Source organism: Phyllostomus discolor, chromosome 11 (assembly GCF_004126475.2).
Source record: "Phyllostomus discolor isolate MPI-MPIP mPhyDis1 chromosome 11, mPhyDis1.pri.v3, whole genome shotgun sequence".
Lineage (NCBI taxonomy): Eukaryota > Metazoa > Chordata > Mammalia > Chiroptera > Phyllostomidae > Phyllostomus > Phyllostomus discolor.
The window spans coordinates 79,138,626-79,151,324 of record NC_040913.2 but is presented as its reverse complement, the minus strand read 5'-3'; the positions used below and the strand labels follow the sequence as shown (position 1 = coordinate 79,151,324).

At 38.5% G+C, this 12,699-nt stretch overlaps 1 protein-coding gene across 1 annotated transcript in view; it reads left to right on the top strand.

Moving 5' to 3' along the window:
- The window catches only part of TNKS (tankyrase), a 173,776-nt gene that overhangs the window by 19,884 nt on the left and 141,193 nt on the right, over positions 1 to 12,699 (top strand). The window contains exon 2 of the mRNA XM_028526418.2: positions 11,220 to 11,444. Coding sequence (XP_028382219.1) covers positions 11,220 to 11,444 — 225 coding nt within the window. The remainder of the gene's footprint in view (positions 1 to 11,219; positions 11,445 to 12,699) is intronic.

Genomic DNA, 12,699 nt, shown 5'->3' with positions numbered 1-12,699 from the left:
TAGTTTTTCTTAATGGTTTTAGAGAGAATGAACAAGTCACATGTGTCACCAAGTACCTTTTCCATCTTTCCCAACTTACCTTCTCGGATTTCCTTTATATCTGGAAAGTAGGTTAATATGTGTAAGACTTCATGAGTTTTTTTTCCCAGGCAATCCCAAACTTATTTTACTTTCACTTTAAGTATCTTTGGGGTATAATATTTTTATACTTAAGGGGAAAATTAAAAATAAATATAGGAGGTAATATACATTTTCTCATTGGGTGGATAAGTACAGGCCAATGGATTTCGCCGTTCAAATGATGTACTGTGGTGGTGGCTTTGCTGACAGTTCAATCAGAGTGAAAAATGTCTTTAAGCTGGGACTTGGCTACCATAAATAAAAACATCACTTTAAAATACTGCAAACACTGTAGGTTTTTCTTCTTTTATTAAATTTTAGAAGTTGTAGTTGTTAGTTACTAGATTTAATATTGGCCAGCATTGTTCCCGTGAAGCGTTCATTTTAGGCAATGAAATGCTGCATGTAAGCGAAACAGTTTTCTGTCTCTAAATTCAGACCTGGTGAGTAGATATCAATGGCTCTACATTTGATATTGAAACATTTTTAAATGGCCTGTATTGAAATTCTAGCATTATAATAAGGAAAATTGTTAAGTGTACTGGTATTAGGTTATGTGCTATGAATTCAGTTTTTTCTCACAATGCCAGCAACAATGCTTTCCACATAGTATATTTTAAAATTTCTTGGAATATACTCCAAGTCATGAAAGACAAGGACCTACATCCCAGATTGCTCTATCCAACAAAGCTCTCATTTAGAATGGAAGGGCAGAAAAAGTGCTTCTCAGATAAGGTCAAGTTAAAGGAGTTCATCATCACCAAGCCCTTATTTTATGAAATGCTAAAGGGACTTATCTAAGAAAAGAAGATAAAGAAAAGACATATATAGTAAAAGGACAGCAAACTCACAAATATTAACAACCACACCTAAAGCAAAACCAAAGGAAACTAAGTAAACAATTAGAACAGGAACAGAACCACAGAAATGGAGGGCACATGGAGGGTTAGCAGCAGGGGGGTGGGAGGAGGAGAGAGGGGGAAAAGGTATAGAGAATAAGTAGCATAGAATGTAGGTTGAAAATAGATAGGGGGAGGGCAAGAATAGTACGGGAAATGTAGAAACTAAAGAACTCATAAGTATGACACATGGACATGAACTAAAGGGGGGAAATGTGGGTGGGAGGGGGGTACAGGGGGGAGGGGAGAGAAGGGGGGAAATGGGACAACTGTAATAGCATAATCAATAAAATACATTAAAAAAATTTTTTGAATGTGTGAAATAACGTAATTCTTTCTTGCATACTCTTAAGGACAAAGAAGGTGCTGGAATTTACAAAATAGGTTTATATTACTTAGTTGAGTAGTTGGAGAAGAACAATTTATGAGGGCGAACTTTTTATTGCTACTTTCTTGCCCTGACCTTTCCCCAAATGGCATCTCCATAAACTGAGTTGCTTAAGCCAGAAACCTGGGAGCCGGTCATTTTGCCCCTAAAGCCTGTCCCAGTTTTCTCTGTTCTGACCCATGGACACTGCCGCCATCCTATTCCCAGCTTCCGTCAGTTCTTGCCTAGACTGTGGGAAATAATTTTTTAACCTTTTTTTCTGATTTTGCTCTTGACACTCTCCAATCTATTTTTAAGTAATTTCTCTTATAAATGATTTCCTAAGTACTTACAATAAAACCCAAACTTCTTACTCATGACTTACAAAGTTGTGGCAGATACTGTTGGTCATCCAGCCAAAATTTGTTTTCTCCCTTAACCTTAATCCCAGATCTTAAATTTTGTTTAGGCAACAATGTGCCCAGCTGTAAAAGACTTGATTTTCCAGACTTTTGGTTAGCTGGACCGATGGCACATTTTTGGCTAATGAGACAGTTGCAGGTGGAAGTGTCTGGAGAGGCTTCCTTAATAATAACCAAGCCAAGAGAAAGCCTTTTCCTCCTTCGCCCTCTCCCTCTCCCTCGTCCTGCACGGAGCCTGAATTAAATCAGGCTCGGAGGGGCTGTAGCTCTCTTTTGAGAAGAGGAAGTGACAAGCAAGTGGAAGAAAACACATACATGTTAAGGATGCCAAAGTGGAAAGATTTTTAAATGGCTCTTAATACTGTTGTTGAGCTATTGTGCCAGCCTGGATTGTTCTGACAGGACAAGTTGTCTGGGACGTGTGACCCTCCACATTTTCTTGAGGCCGTTGCCATTTTAGTATCCCATTATTTGCACTGAGTGTGTTCCTGATGGTTGGCACAAAGGCCCTGGATGAGCTAGCCTTGCCCGCCTTTCTGACCTCATCACTGCACTCAAGCTGGATCAGCCAGCGGACCAACCCCTGCACAAACCCAGACTCCTTACTTAGGACTCAGAAGTTGTGTGTGCCCTGGCTCTCCCGACCTCCCCAGTGTGCCACTGCCCTCTCCATCCCCAGAGCACCAGAAACATTGAAATACCCAGTAAAACCCGATACACATGTGCAGGATGTTAATGGAGAAAAACACAAAATAGAAGAACTAAACAGACCAGAACTGAGGGAGAGGTATATTATATACATGGATTAGAAGGCAGTATTGTAAATTTGTCCGCTTCCCAGGATTAATTCTAATTAGTGACTTTTTGAAAACAGTTTCTAACAGGTTTCTTCATGAAACTTGAAGATACTCATATCGAACATCCAAAAGCAGTAAGAGCCAAGATAATTTTTTGAGAGTAACAAAGTGGATTAACACTGCCCCACTCATATCTAGACTGACTTTGAAGTCAAACTACTAGACAGGTAAACTGACCAAAGAGAAAGGATATGGAAAACACTAAAGTCCCTACCTCACTTCGAACAAGTAGATTAAAGATCTAAATGTGAAAAGCAAAAGTATAAAAGTAATGTAGAAGGGAATGTAGCAATAGGAAAGATGTCTTAAAGATCATGCAGGAAGCACAAACCTTGCGGGGAAAGACATAAGTTTTACTCGGTTAAAGTTTAAAATTCGTGAGAAATCACGTAAACAGAGTTTGAAGAGAAGCCGTAAATGGAGAGAATACTCATATATTTATAATGCATATAACCAACACAGCATTGGTATTCAGAATATATAAAGAACTCCTATGAAACAATAAGAAAAAGACAAACAGAAAATTGGGTTAAGACAGTGACCCAGTAGCTAACAGGTGAAACTTGAATGTGAACAGATGATTATGTCCGTTTGCATGGGTTCAGCTATAAGTATTCCAAAACTCATCTAACAGAAACTTAAGGCCAAGGACGTTTATTTCCTGCTTGACCGTTCCAGAGGTAGGAAGTTCAGTGTTGGTTCAGCACTCTGTGAACACTGTAGGCTTCTGTGTCAGCATTTTAATAATTCTGTTGACCTTCCCAACATGCTATCAGCAGCTCCAAATGTCATAACCTTACATGAGAATTTTCTAAAAGTAGAGGGGAGAGAGAAAAAAGGGGCCTTTGTCCTCCACATACCTTCTCTTAGTGGGGAGCAAAATCCTTCCAGAAGCTTCTAGACTTTTCCTTCTGCCTCATTGCTAGTTACAGACAGAGGGGAACAAATCACCTTTCTGGTATAAAGTAATCAAGATTCACTCCCTAAACTGGGAAAAGGATTACCTTCTTTTACCATATTACTTTCTGTCCAATTCCTAAGCAAAACTGAGTTTGCCAGAAAGAAGAGGGGATATTTGCTGTGATTGTTAGCCTGTCAGCAATATAGGTTGAACCAAATGATATTGATGATATAATATGAATATATAATATGTTCTAATAACGTGAACTGTGCAATATATAACATACAAATATGAAATACATAGAAAATGTAAATATAATTAAGCAGTATTTATAAATATATAAACTTAATGGGTTTAAAAACATGAAAACTATAAAAATATGCTGAGGTGTAAAAACATTGACTAATGTAATGGTATATCTGGAGAAGAAAGGTAACTAGGATTAAGATTCAATTGTATTTAATATTTCATTTGCAAAAGAAAAATGCAAATATCTGAACCAAAACTGTAAATAACACTCTCATTTTTTGCCTCCGCTTTTAAAGCTTATAAATTATATTAATGTACTCAGGATGGGGAAATTAGTATTCTGAAGCATTTTGCTTGGAAATGGAAATTGATAGACTGTATTAGAGGACATTTTGGACAAAGAAAAAGATCAAAGTTTAATCATCAAAATGTTCATGGTAGTTATCTGATTTTCTTTCAATATTTTTGATATTTTCATAGTTGGGAAACCTTTAAATCTGTTTTCTTTTTGTACTTTAAAAAATATAAAGTTAAATCTGCTTACTTACCATTCTGGTCTACTTTTCATGAAGTAAACATTATGCACTCGCATGTTCATGTAGTCAACAAAAACATTATTGAGTGCGGATCAGGCACTATTCTAGGTGCTGGACATACATACAGCTCCTGAGACCACCAGGGTACCTCTTGTCACGGAGCACCTTGAAAGGGGAGAGACATAAAAGGCAAATGCGCAAGTAAATGAACGAGGCATTTTCAGGTAGTGATTAAGAACGGAAGGAAAGAGGACTTCCGGCAAGATGGAGGAATAGGTGGACGCACTATACTTCCTTGCACAACCAAAATTAGAACAACAATAATTTACAGACAGACTAACACTCAGAACTGTCACAGGATTTGTCTGAATGGAAGTCGGACAGCCAAGAAGTTGAAGTAGACCCGTACATGCAGACTGGTAGGAGACGACGAGCGGGGCGGGCGCGGGGCTGGCTCGGGTCGGCGGCGCGCGGAGGTCGGGGAAAGTTTGGCGCGAAATCGGCGCGACAGCCTTCCGGGGCGCAAGAACGCAGCGGTGATCCCTGAGTACGCAAGCTGCGGCTGGGGGAACGAGTGAGGCAGCGATTGTGGGCCAGGGCAGAACTTGCAGCCCGGGAGCCCAGAGAAGGGTCTGGGCCCAGGAGAACGGAACTACCGCCATTGTTTTCTCCCGACCCCGCCCCCGCATATAACGTCACAATCTAGCGACTGGGGTGCCCAGCCCAGGTGAACACCTAAGGCTCCGCCCCCCACCATAACAAGAGCGACCAGACCAGGGAAAAAAAAAAAAAAGGAGAGACAGGGAAAGATATAAGATATGTTTCCAACAGAACAGATCAGTCCCCCAGGACTCATCTTTTTGAGCGACCAAGAAATAGCCAATCTATCAGATGCGCAGTTCAAAACACTGGTGATCAGAAAGCTCACGGAATTGGTTGATTTTGGGCGCAATTTAGATGAAAGGATGCAGGTTACCATAAAAGAGATGCAGGAAGATATACGGAGGAGAGCCAATAGTGACAGGAAGGAATCTGAGTCTCAAAACAATACAGTGGACCAGAAGGAAGATAGAATCAACCAAGCAGGAATGCATGATGAAATAAGAATTCAAAAGATCGAGGAAAAGCTTAAGAGCATCCAGGACACCTTAAACGTTCCAACATCCGAATTATAGGGGTACCAGAATGGGAAGGGGAAAAGCAACAAATTGAGCACATATTTGAACAAATAATAAAGGAGAACTTCCCCAATCTGGCAAAGGGAACAGTCTTCCAAGAAATCCAAGAAGCTCAGAGAGCCCCAAAGAAGTTGGACCCAAGAAGAAACACACCAAGGCACATCATAATTACATTAGCCAAGGTAAAAACAAAGGAGAGAATCCTAGAAGCAGCAAGAGATAAGGGGACAGTAACCTACAAAGCAGTTCCCATCAGACTATCAGCTGATTTCTCCAAAGAGATCTTACAGGCAAGAAGGGGCTGGAAAGAAATATTCCAAGTCATGAAAGACAAGGACCTACATCCCAGATTGCTCTATCCAACAAAGCTCTCATTTAGAATGGAAGGGAAGATAAAGTGCTTCTCAGATAAGGTCAAGTTAAAGGAGTTCATCATCACCAAGCCCTTATTTTATGAAATGCTAAAGGGACTTATCTAAGAAAAGAAGATAAAGAAAAGACATGTATAGTAAAAGGACAGCAAACTCACAATTATTAACAACCACACCTAAAGCAAAACCAAAAGAAACTAAGTAAACAACTAGAACAGGAACAGAACCACAAAAATGGAGGGCACATGGAGGGCTAGCAGCAGGGGCATGGGAGGAGGAGAGAGGGAGAAAAGGTATAGAGAATAAGTAGCATAGAATGTAGGTTGAAGATAGATAGGGGGAGGGCAAGAATAGTACGGGAAATGTAAAAACTAAAGAACTCATAAGTATGACACATGGACATGAACTAAAGGGGGGGAACGTGGGTGGGAGAGGGTACAGGGTGGAGGGGAGAGAAGGGGGTAAATAGGACAACTGTAATAGCATAATCAATAAAATACATTTAAAAAAAAGAACAGAAGGAAAGAAACACTGAATGATACTGAAAACAATCATGGAAAAGTGTGTGTGAACGTCAGTGACTTTAGATAGGTTGGGTGGCCAGACTGTCTCTGAGTTGGATGAAAGACGGAGCTAGACACGTGAGGGTCTGGGTCCCAGGGGTCTTCAGGCAGAGCACACAGCAAGTGCAAAGTCCCTTAGCCTGAAAGGACTTTGTCATACTCAGGGACTAGAAAGTGAAAGGGTGAGTGAAACTTACTGGGAGGCAGGAGATTAGGTGAGAAGGGCCAGCTGACATAAAGCCCTGCAAGTCACAGGAGTTTGTATCAGTGTTTTATTGTATGTGTCCTGGGAATCCATTGCAGAATCCCAAGCCAGGATCTATGCCCTGAAGAGACCACTCTGCCTGTTCTGAAAGGATGAATTGTAGGGTGGCAGATGGGACAGCGGAGAGAGACCGGTTCGAAGCTGTATGAACAAATGGGAATGAAGGCATTTGAAAATGCATAACCAGAACACTAGTAAGAGTACCACAATTTTTAGACAGAAAGGGGGACGGGGGAGAGCCCCAATGACCCGAGGCAGCATGAGGACTGGTGAGCACTGGCAAAGGTCTGCAACACTGTGCAAGGACCACATTATGGAAGTCAGAGGGCAGCAGCACCGGGCAGTGTCCACCACAACAAGGATTTTAGTGAGGTCACTGGAGAAGGGAAAAAACAGCCAATGACAATTTCAAGTTAATTGTATTACAGGGATGAAATTACAAGCTACATTGCAATGGGTAAAAACAAAAACCCTGCAAATATTAGCATTTTTAGCTTTACCAGCTAAACCCTTATTAATGATTCTTTCCTACTTTGAATTTTATTAGGTCTTATTGGCTGGATGTCAGCACCTCCATGCTATTACTTGCTATGTAATATTGTTAGAAAATAGCATCTTAAATAAAACTAAAAAGCAGTAAAAGAGTCATATCTTCCTCCATTTTATGCATACACAAACTAAATAATTGTGTGAAAAACAGAAAATTTGAAAAGTGTATTTCAACATATGTCCTACACACTATCTACTATAAAAAGTCACCAGAGTAAAAGATAAGTTTCCACCGATACATATCAAAGTGAGAATTAGGTTTCCATGGAAAATACCCTTCAAATTAAGCTGAAATTTTGGGGCGAAAATAGGTCAATTTTTTATTAGTAACTAGAACACCAGAAGTGTAGGGAACATGCTAATGTAACTATCTTGCTGCCTGTTTTCTGTTTTTTAATATCTGCAGAACTTTACAGATGTTGTTTCTGTTTAATTCTCTAACTTCACTGTCCTTATTCCCGACTCTCACAGCCCTAGGCCTCCATGGGCCACAGGTGCTTTCTTTATTCATGAAGATTTAATGACCTCCTCCTTTATAAATCCGAGTAAAGCCTGAGTACAAATTCATAGTTCCCTAAATAATGCATTAACAATGTCTGAGAACAAATGTCCTTTCTTTCCTAACAAGCAAAGTTAAAATAAGGTACTTTTTAACTCATCAATTGCTTTGCATATTCAATTTATATTTAAAAATGATATTTAAAAAATATGCATTTAACTTGAAGCAAAACATCAAAGTTTTGTTAAAACTTTTTGGTCTAAAATAGAAAATGAAACAAAAATGCTTGGTATCAGAAAGAATGTAGAGAAACTGAATTATGCTGACATCGATAATGACAATGTATAAACTGGTACAACATTTTAGGATGAGTGGCATTATCATCAACAGGCTTAAGCACGTTTACTCTATGACTCAACAGGTCACTTTTCAAATTTTAGCATTTAAAAATTTCACATATGAACAAAGATTTTGCATTAAGAATGTTTGTCATAATGTTATTTACAGGAAACTATGGAAAGAATTTAGATGTCCAAAAATAAAGGCTCTCTTAAATGAATGATGGTTTTCATATAATACATTGCCCTGTATTAAAGGATGTGATAGAACATTATGAATGTACTTAATGCCACTAAATTTTAGATTTAAAATGGCTAAAATGACCAATTTAGTTTTGAACAAAATTTTAACATTTTAAAATGTATATATTTTACCATAATTTTTAGAAATCACCAAAAAGGGGATAAACCATATACACAAGAAAGAAACAGGATATTATACAGAGCAGCCAAAAGTAGGTTTACAGTCGTAATACAAATGAATAACGTAATAACTAATAAATCATAACACAAGAATGAAATGTTTCGCATGCACAACTGTAAACCTACTTTTGCCCACTGCTGTATAACAATCAAAAACATAGCAAGTTGTTTTGTAGATTAATCAGCCTTTTAAAATAAAAACATAAAATGTAAAATATAGGAGAAAAAATATATATACTGGAAGTATAGATGGATAGACAAAGAGACTAAATCACAAGTAGAATTATGAAATGTTTCTGTTTAACTGTTTTATATAAAAACACAATTTTTGTATAAAATATATTATGTGTATGTGCACACAAATTTATAAAAGGTGAGGTGAACAGTCAAAATCAGTAAAGACATTTTACATGGCAATTACAAAGTCATCTCCTCCAATTGTTTTGAATTATTCAAATTCATTATTCAATCAGAGGTTTTGTTAAAGTTTATTCAACATACACTCTCCCTGTTCTACTGAGTACAAAGCAGAGTCGTTCATCATCCTATCAATGTTAAATGCTTACACATTATTGTTCACACATAAAGAGAATGCATTACTTCTGATGGTTACATAAGGCCTTTGTTTCATAACCAAAGTGTATGGTCATAATCATCCCTATAATTGATTTGCTTATTCGGGTTTAAAGAGCCAAAAATAAATAAATAAATAAGATCAGTTCAAAGCACTCCTTAGAGTTTGAAGTGACTCATCACTAACGGACTCTCAGGAAGACCCCCGTATGTGAAAATATCCCAGACACACAGCGCAGACTGGACCCTCAGTGTCCCGTCCCATCAGGGTTGCACGTGTTTAAAAAAGACCTAAGTCACGCTTTGAAAAATAACGTTGCCGCTTAAGCACTCATGTATAGCTCAACTTTTTAAAGTGCAGAAGAAAAATCAATGAACCATCCCTCTCTTATCCAGCAATGGTCACTAAAAATTAAGACCATGTAAAACTCTAATTTTTACCCACACACAGTATGTGCTAGAAAGACCTCCGCTCAGAGAGGTGTACACACGGTATAATTTAACTTTTACCGAAGAAATCTCAGTATACATGCCTTTTTTCTCGACAACAATCAAAAGTAATAATGGTAAGTAGCTATCATTTACTAAACTCTTAGCTGTGTCACAAACTACGACAAATGCCCGACATGCATTAGCTCCTTGTGGAAACACCCTTGTGGGGACACCTTTACCCTCGTTCTATCGTCGAGGATTCCTCCCCTCGGTCCTGACAGTCGTGGACTGTACTTCCAAGTACACACCTCCAGTCTGTCTCCTCCCGGAGTAAGCAGCTCTCTCTGAAGCCTCGCGCAGTCTCTCCCCTAAATGTCAGCTTAATTTGAAGGGTATTTTCCATGGACACCTAATTCTCACTTTGATATGTATCGGTGGAAACTTATCTTTTACTCTGGTGACTTTTTACAGTAGTTAGTGTGTAGGACATATGTTGAAATACGCTTTTTAAATTTTCTGTTTTTCACACAATTACTTAGTTTGTGTATGCATAAAATGGAGGAAGATATGACTCTTTTACTGCTTTTTAGTTTTATTTAAGATGCTATTTTCTAACAATATTACATAGCAAGTAATAGCATGGAGGTGCTGACATCCAGCCAATAAGACCTAATAAAATTCAAAGTAGGAAAGAATCATTAATAAGGGTTTAGCTGGTAAAGCTAAAAATGCTAATATTTGCAGGGTTTTTGTTTTTACCCATTGCAATGTAGCTTGTAATTTCATCCCTGTAATACAATTAATTTGAAATTGTCATTGGCTGTTTTTTCCCTTCTCCAGTGACCTCACTAAAATCCTTGTTGTGGTGGACACTGCCCGGTGCTGCTGCCCTCTGACTTCCATAATGTGGTCCTTGCACGGTGTTGCAGACCTTTGTCAGTGCTCACCAGTCCTCATGCTGCCTCGGGTCACGTGGGGCTCTCTCCTCTCCCCCCTCCCCCTTTCTGTCTAAAAATTGTGATACTTCTTACTAGTGTTCTGGTTATGTATTTTCAAATGCCTGCATTTCCATTCGTTCGTCCTGTTGTTTCCTCAGACTCAGTAACTCCAAGCTGAAATTGTTTCACTTAGGCATCTATTTCATTCAGTTTGGCTGCTAGCCCTAAGAGGAGATATTTTGGTATTAACTTTGGTTCTTCGTTTTTAAATAACTTGTAAACAGACTATCACCGCATATTTCTGGCATCCATACGTTTTTCTCCAGTTTCCCTAATGTAATGTTGAGTCTCGTGATTTGGTTTTCAGTAGTATTTAAATAACCTTTATCTCTTAAAATACAGAGATGGGTTTTATATGTTTGATTTTGTCTTGTGAAGCATGAGGGGCCAGTGCACACCTTGGGCAGGAGCCTTGTCTGGCACTGTTGCCCAGCACATAGAGGTATTGAATAAATACATGTACACTTTTGAAAGCACTGCCCAAAGTCCAAAGAAAAAGATCGTTGCTAGTTCTAAGTTTTGTGAAATGAGAGCCCATTTGAATGTTAGCTTTTTTTTTTCAAACCTTTTTTAGGAGATAGCACTTTAGTTCTTATTTGTTGGTACTGTTAAAGGAATTCTATGGATCTTTTTACCAAATTGATTTGATGTATAAGATAGTTTCCCTGTTTATTTTCAGGTTTTGGAAGGAAGGACGTCGTAGAACATTTACTGCAGATGGGTGCTAACGTGCATGCCCGTGATGACGGCGGTCTCATCCCACTGCATAACGCCTGCTCTTTCGGCCATGCTGAGGTTGTGAGTCTGTTACTGTGCCAAGGAGCCGATCCGAATGCCAGGGATAACTGGAACTACACTCCTCTGCATGAAGCTGCTATTAAAGGGAAGATCGATGTGTGTATTGGTAAGTGTTATTTGAGGATATCTAAATTGCGAGGTTAACCTGACTGTATAAAATCTTAAATAAAGGTTACTGTTTTCTCTTGTGTTTTTATTGTGGTGAAGTAGTGTTCCCTTAGAATACCAGCTAGAGAGGGTTTTATTACTTCTTGTTCTTAGAAGCAATCATTTTTCCATCAAAAGCGAAATAAAGAGATGGTAATCTGTAGTTGGTTAAGAATAAGATTCGTAACATTAACTCTCCAAGTGCAAGTCAGATGCTAACTGGCGTGGAACTAAATTTTGATAGATTACTATTATCAAATTTAGTTAATATACAGTCTCTGAGAGACAGCACATTTTCTATCCTAGCTTCAGTGAGAGCCATTATAAAGCACAAATTCTTAACTGAATTGGATGACATATTTGGAAGCTTTAGTTTGATTCAAGGAAAGTTATCAAGTACTAATGCAAAGCCTTTTTCTTTATGTTGCTAAAATTGAACACCAACTATTTTATTAGGACTGGAAAGCTTTGAGTGAGTAGTTCAAACACAGTAGTTCAAAGCTTAATGTTTTCATCGTGTGCCACAGTCTAGAGGAAAAGCAGTTTCAAACAGAATGAACTTTTCAACCATTGTAAGTGTTGAGATTATATGAAACTGTATTTAATCAGCACTTCTTTCTCTTTTATATGTCAGAGTATATATACAATTTAGATTTTGCTTTATTGAATAACATTTTTCATTTTAAAAACCTAAAACCAGCTTCCAGAGGGCAAGCATAGTTTCTCTTGCATGTATCATCCTCTTCTTCCAAGTCAGGGTGGCGGGCGTTTGTTTAGCCACGGCAGGTTGGTCTCCATAATTGTCTGCCTGGACCATTTAGTTAGTTATCTTTATGATAAAACTCAAATATGTGTGTCATTTTCAAAGGTAGAGTGTTGGTGCCGTTAAGATTTTCTCCGTCTTAATAGCCATTTTTTACAGACTTTAACATTTCTCGGTTTTTCTCAGATTATTGCAGTGCTTCACATACAGTGTTTTTATCACATTTTGTCATTATCCTTTGTCACGCTGACATCCACTGCCACAGCCATGGGGATGCCCTGTCCTTTTTGACTGTTGACATCTTCCATTCATTGCCTCCTAAGTCTCTCACTAAAACAGCCATATCTTGGACTAAGTCCTTACATAAGATTGCCCTGAAAAGCTTGAAATTAAGTTAGTTGTGGTTAGTTACTGTGTAATAACTACTGTGGGACTTGATTTGTATTCTCCT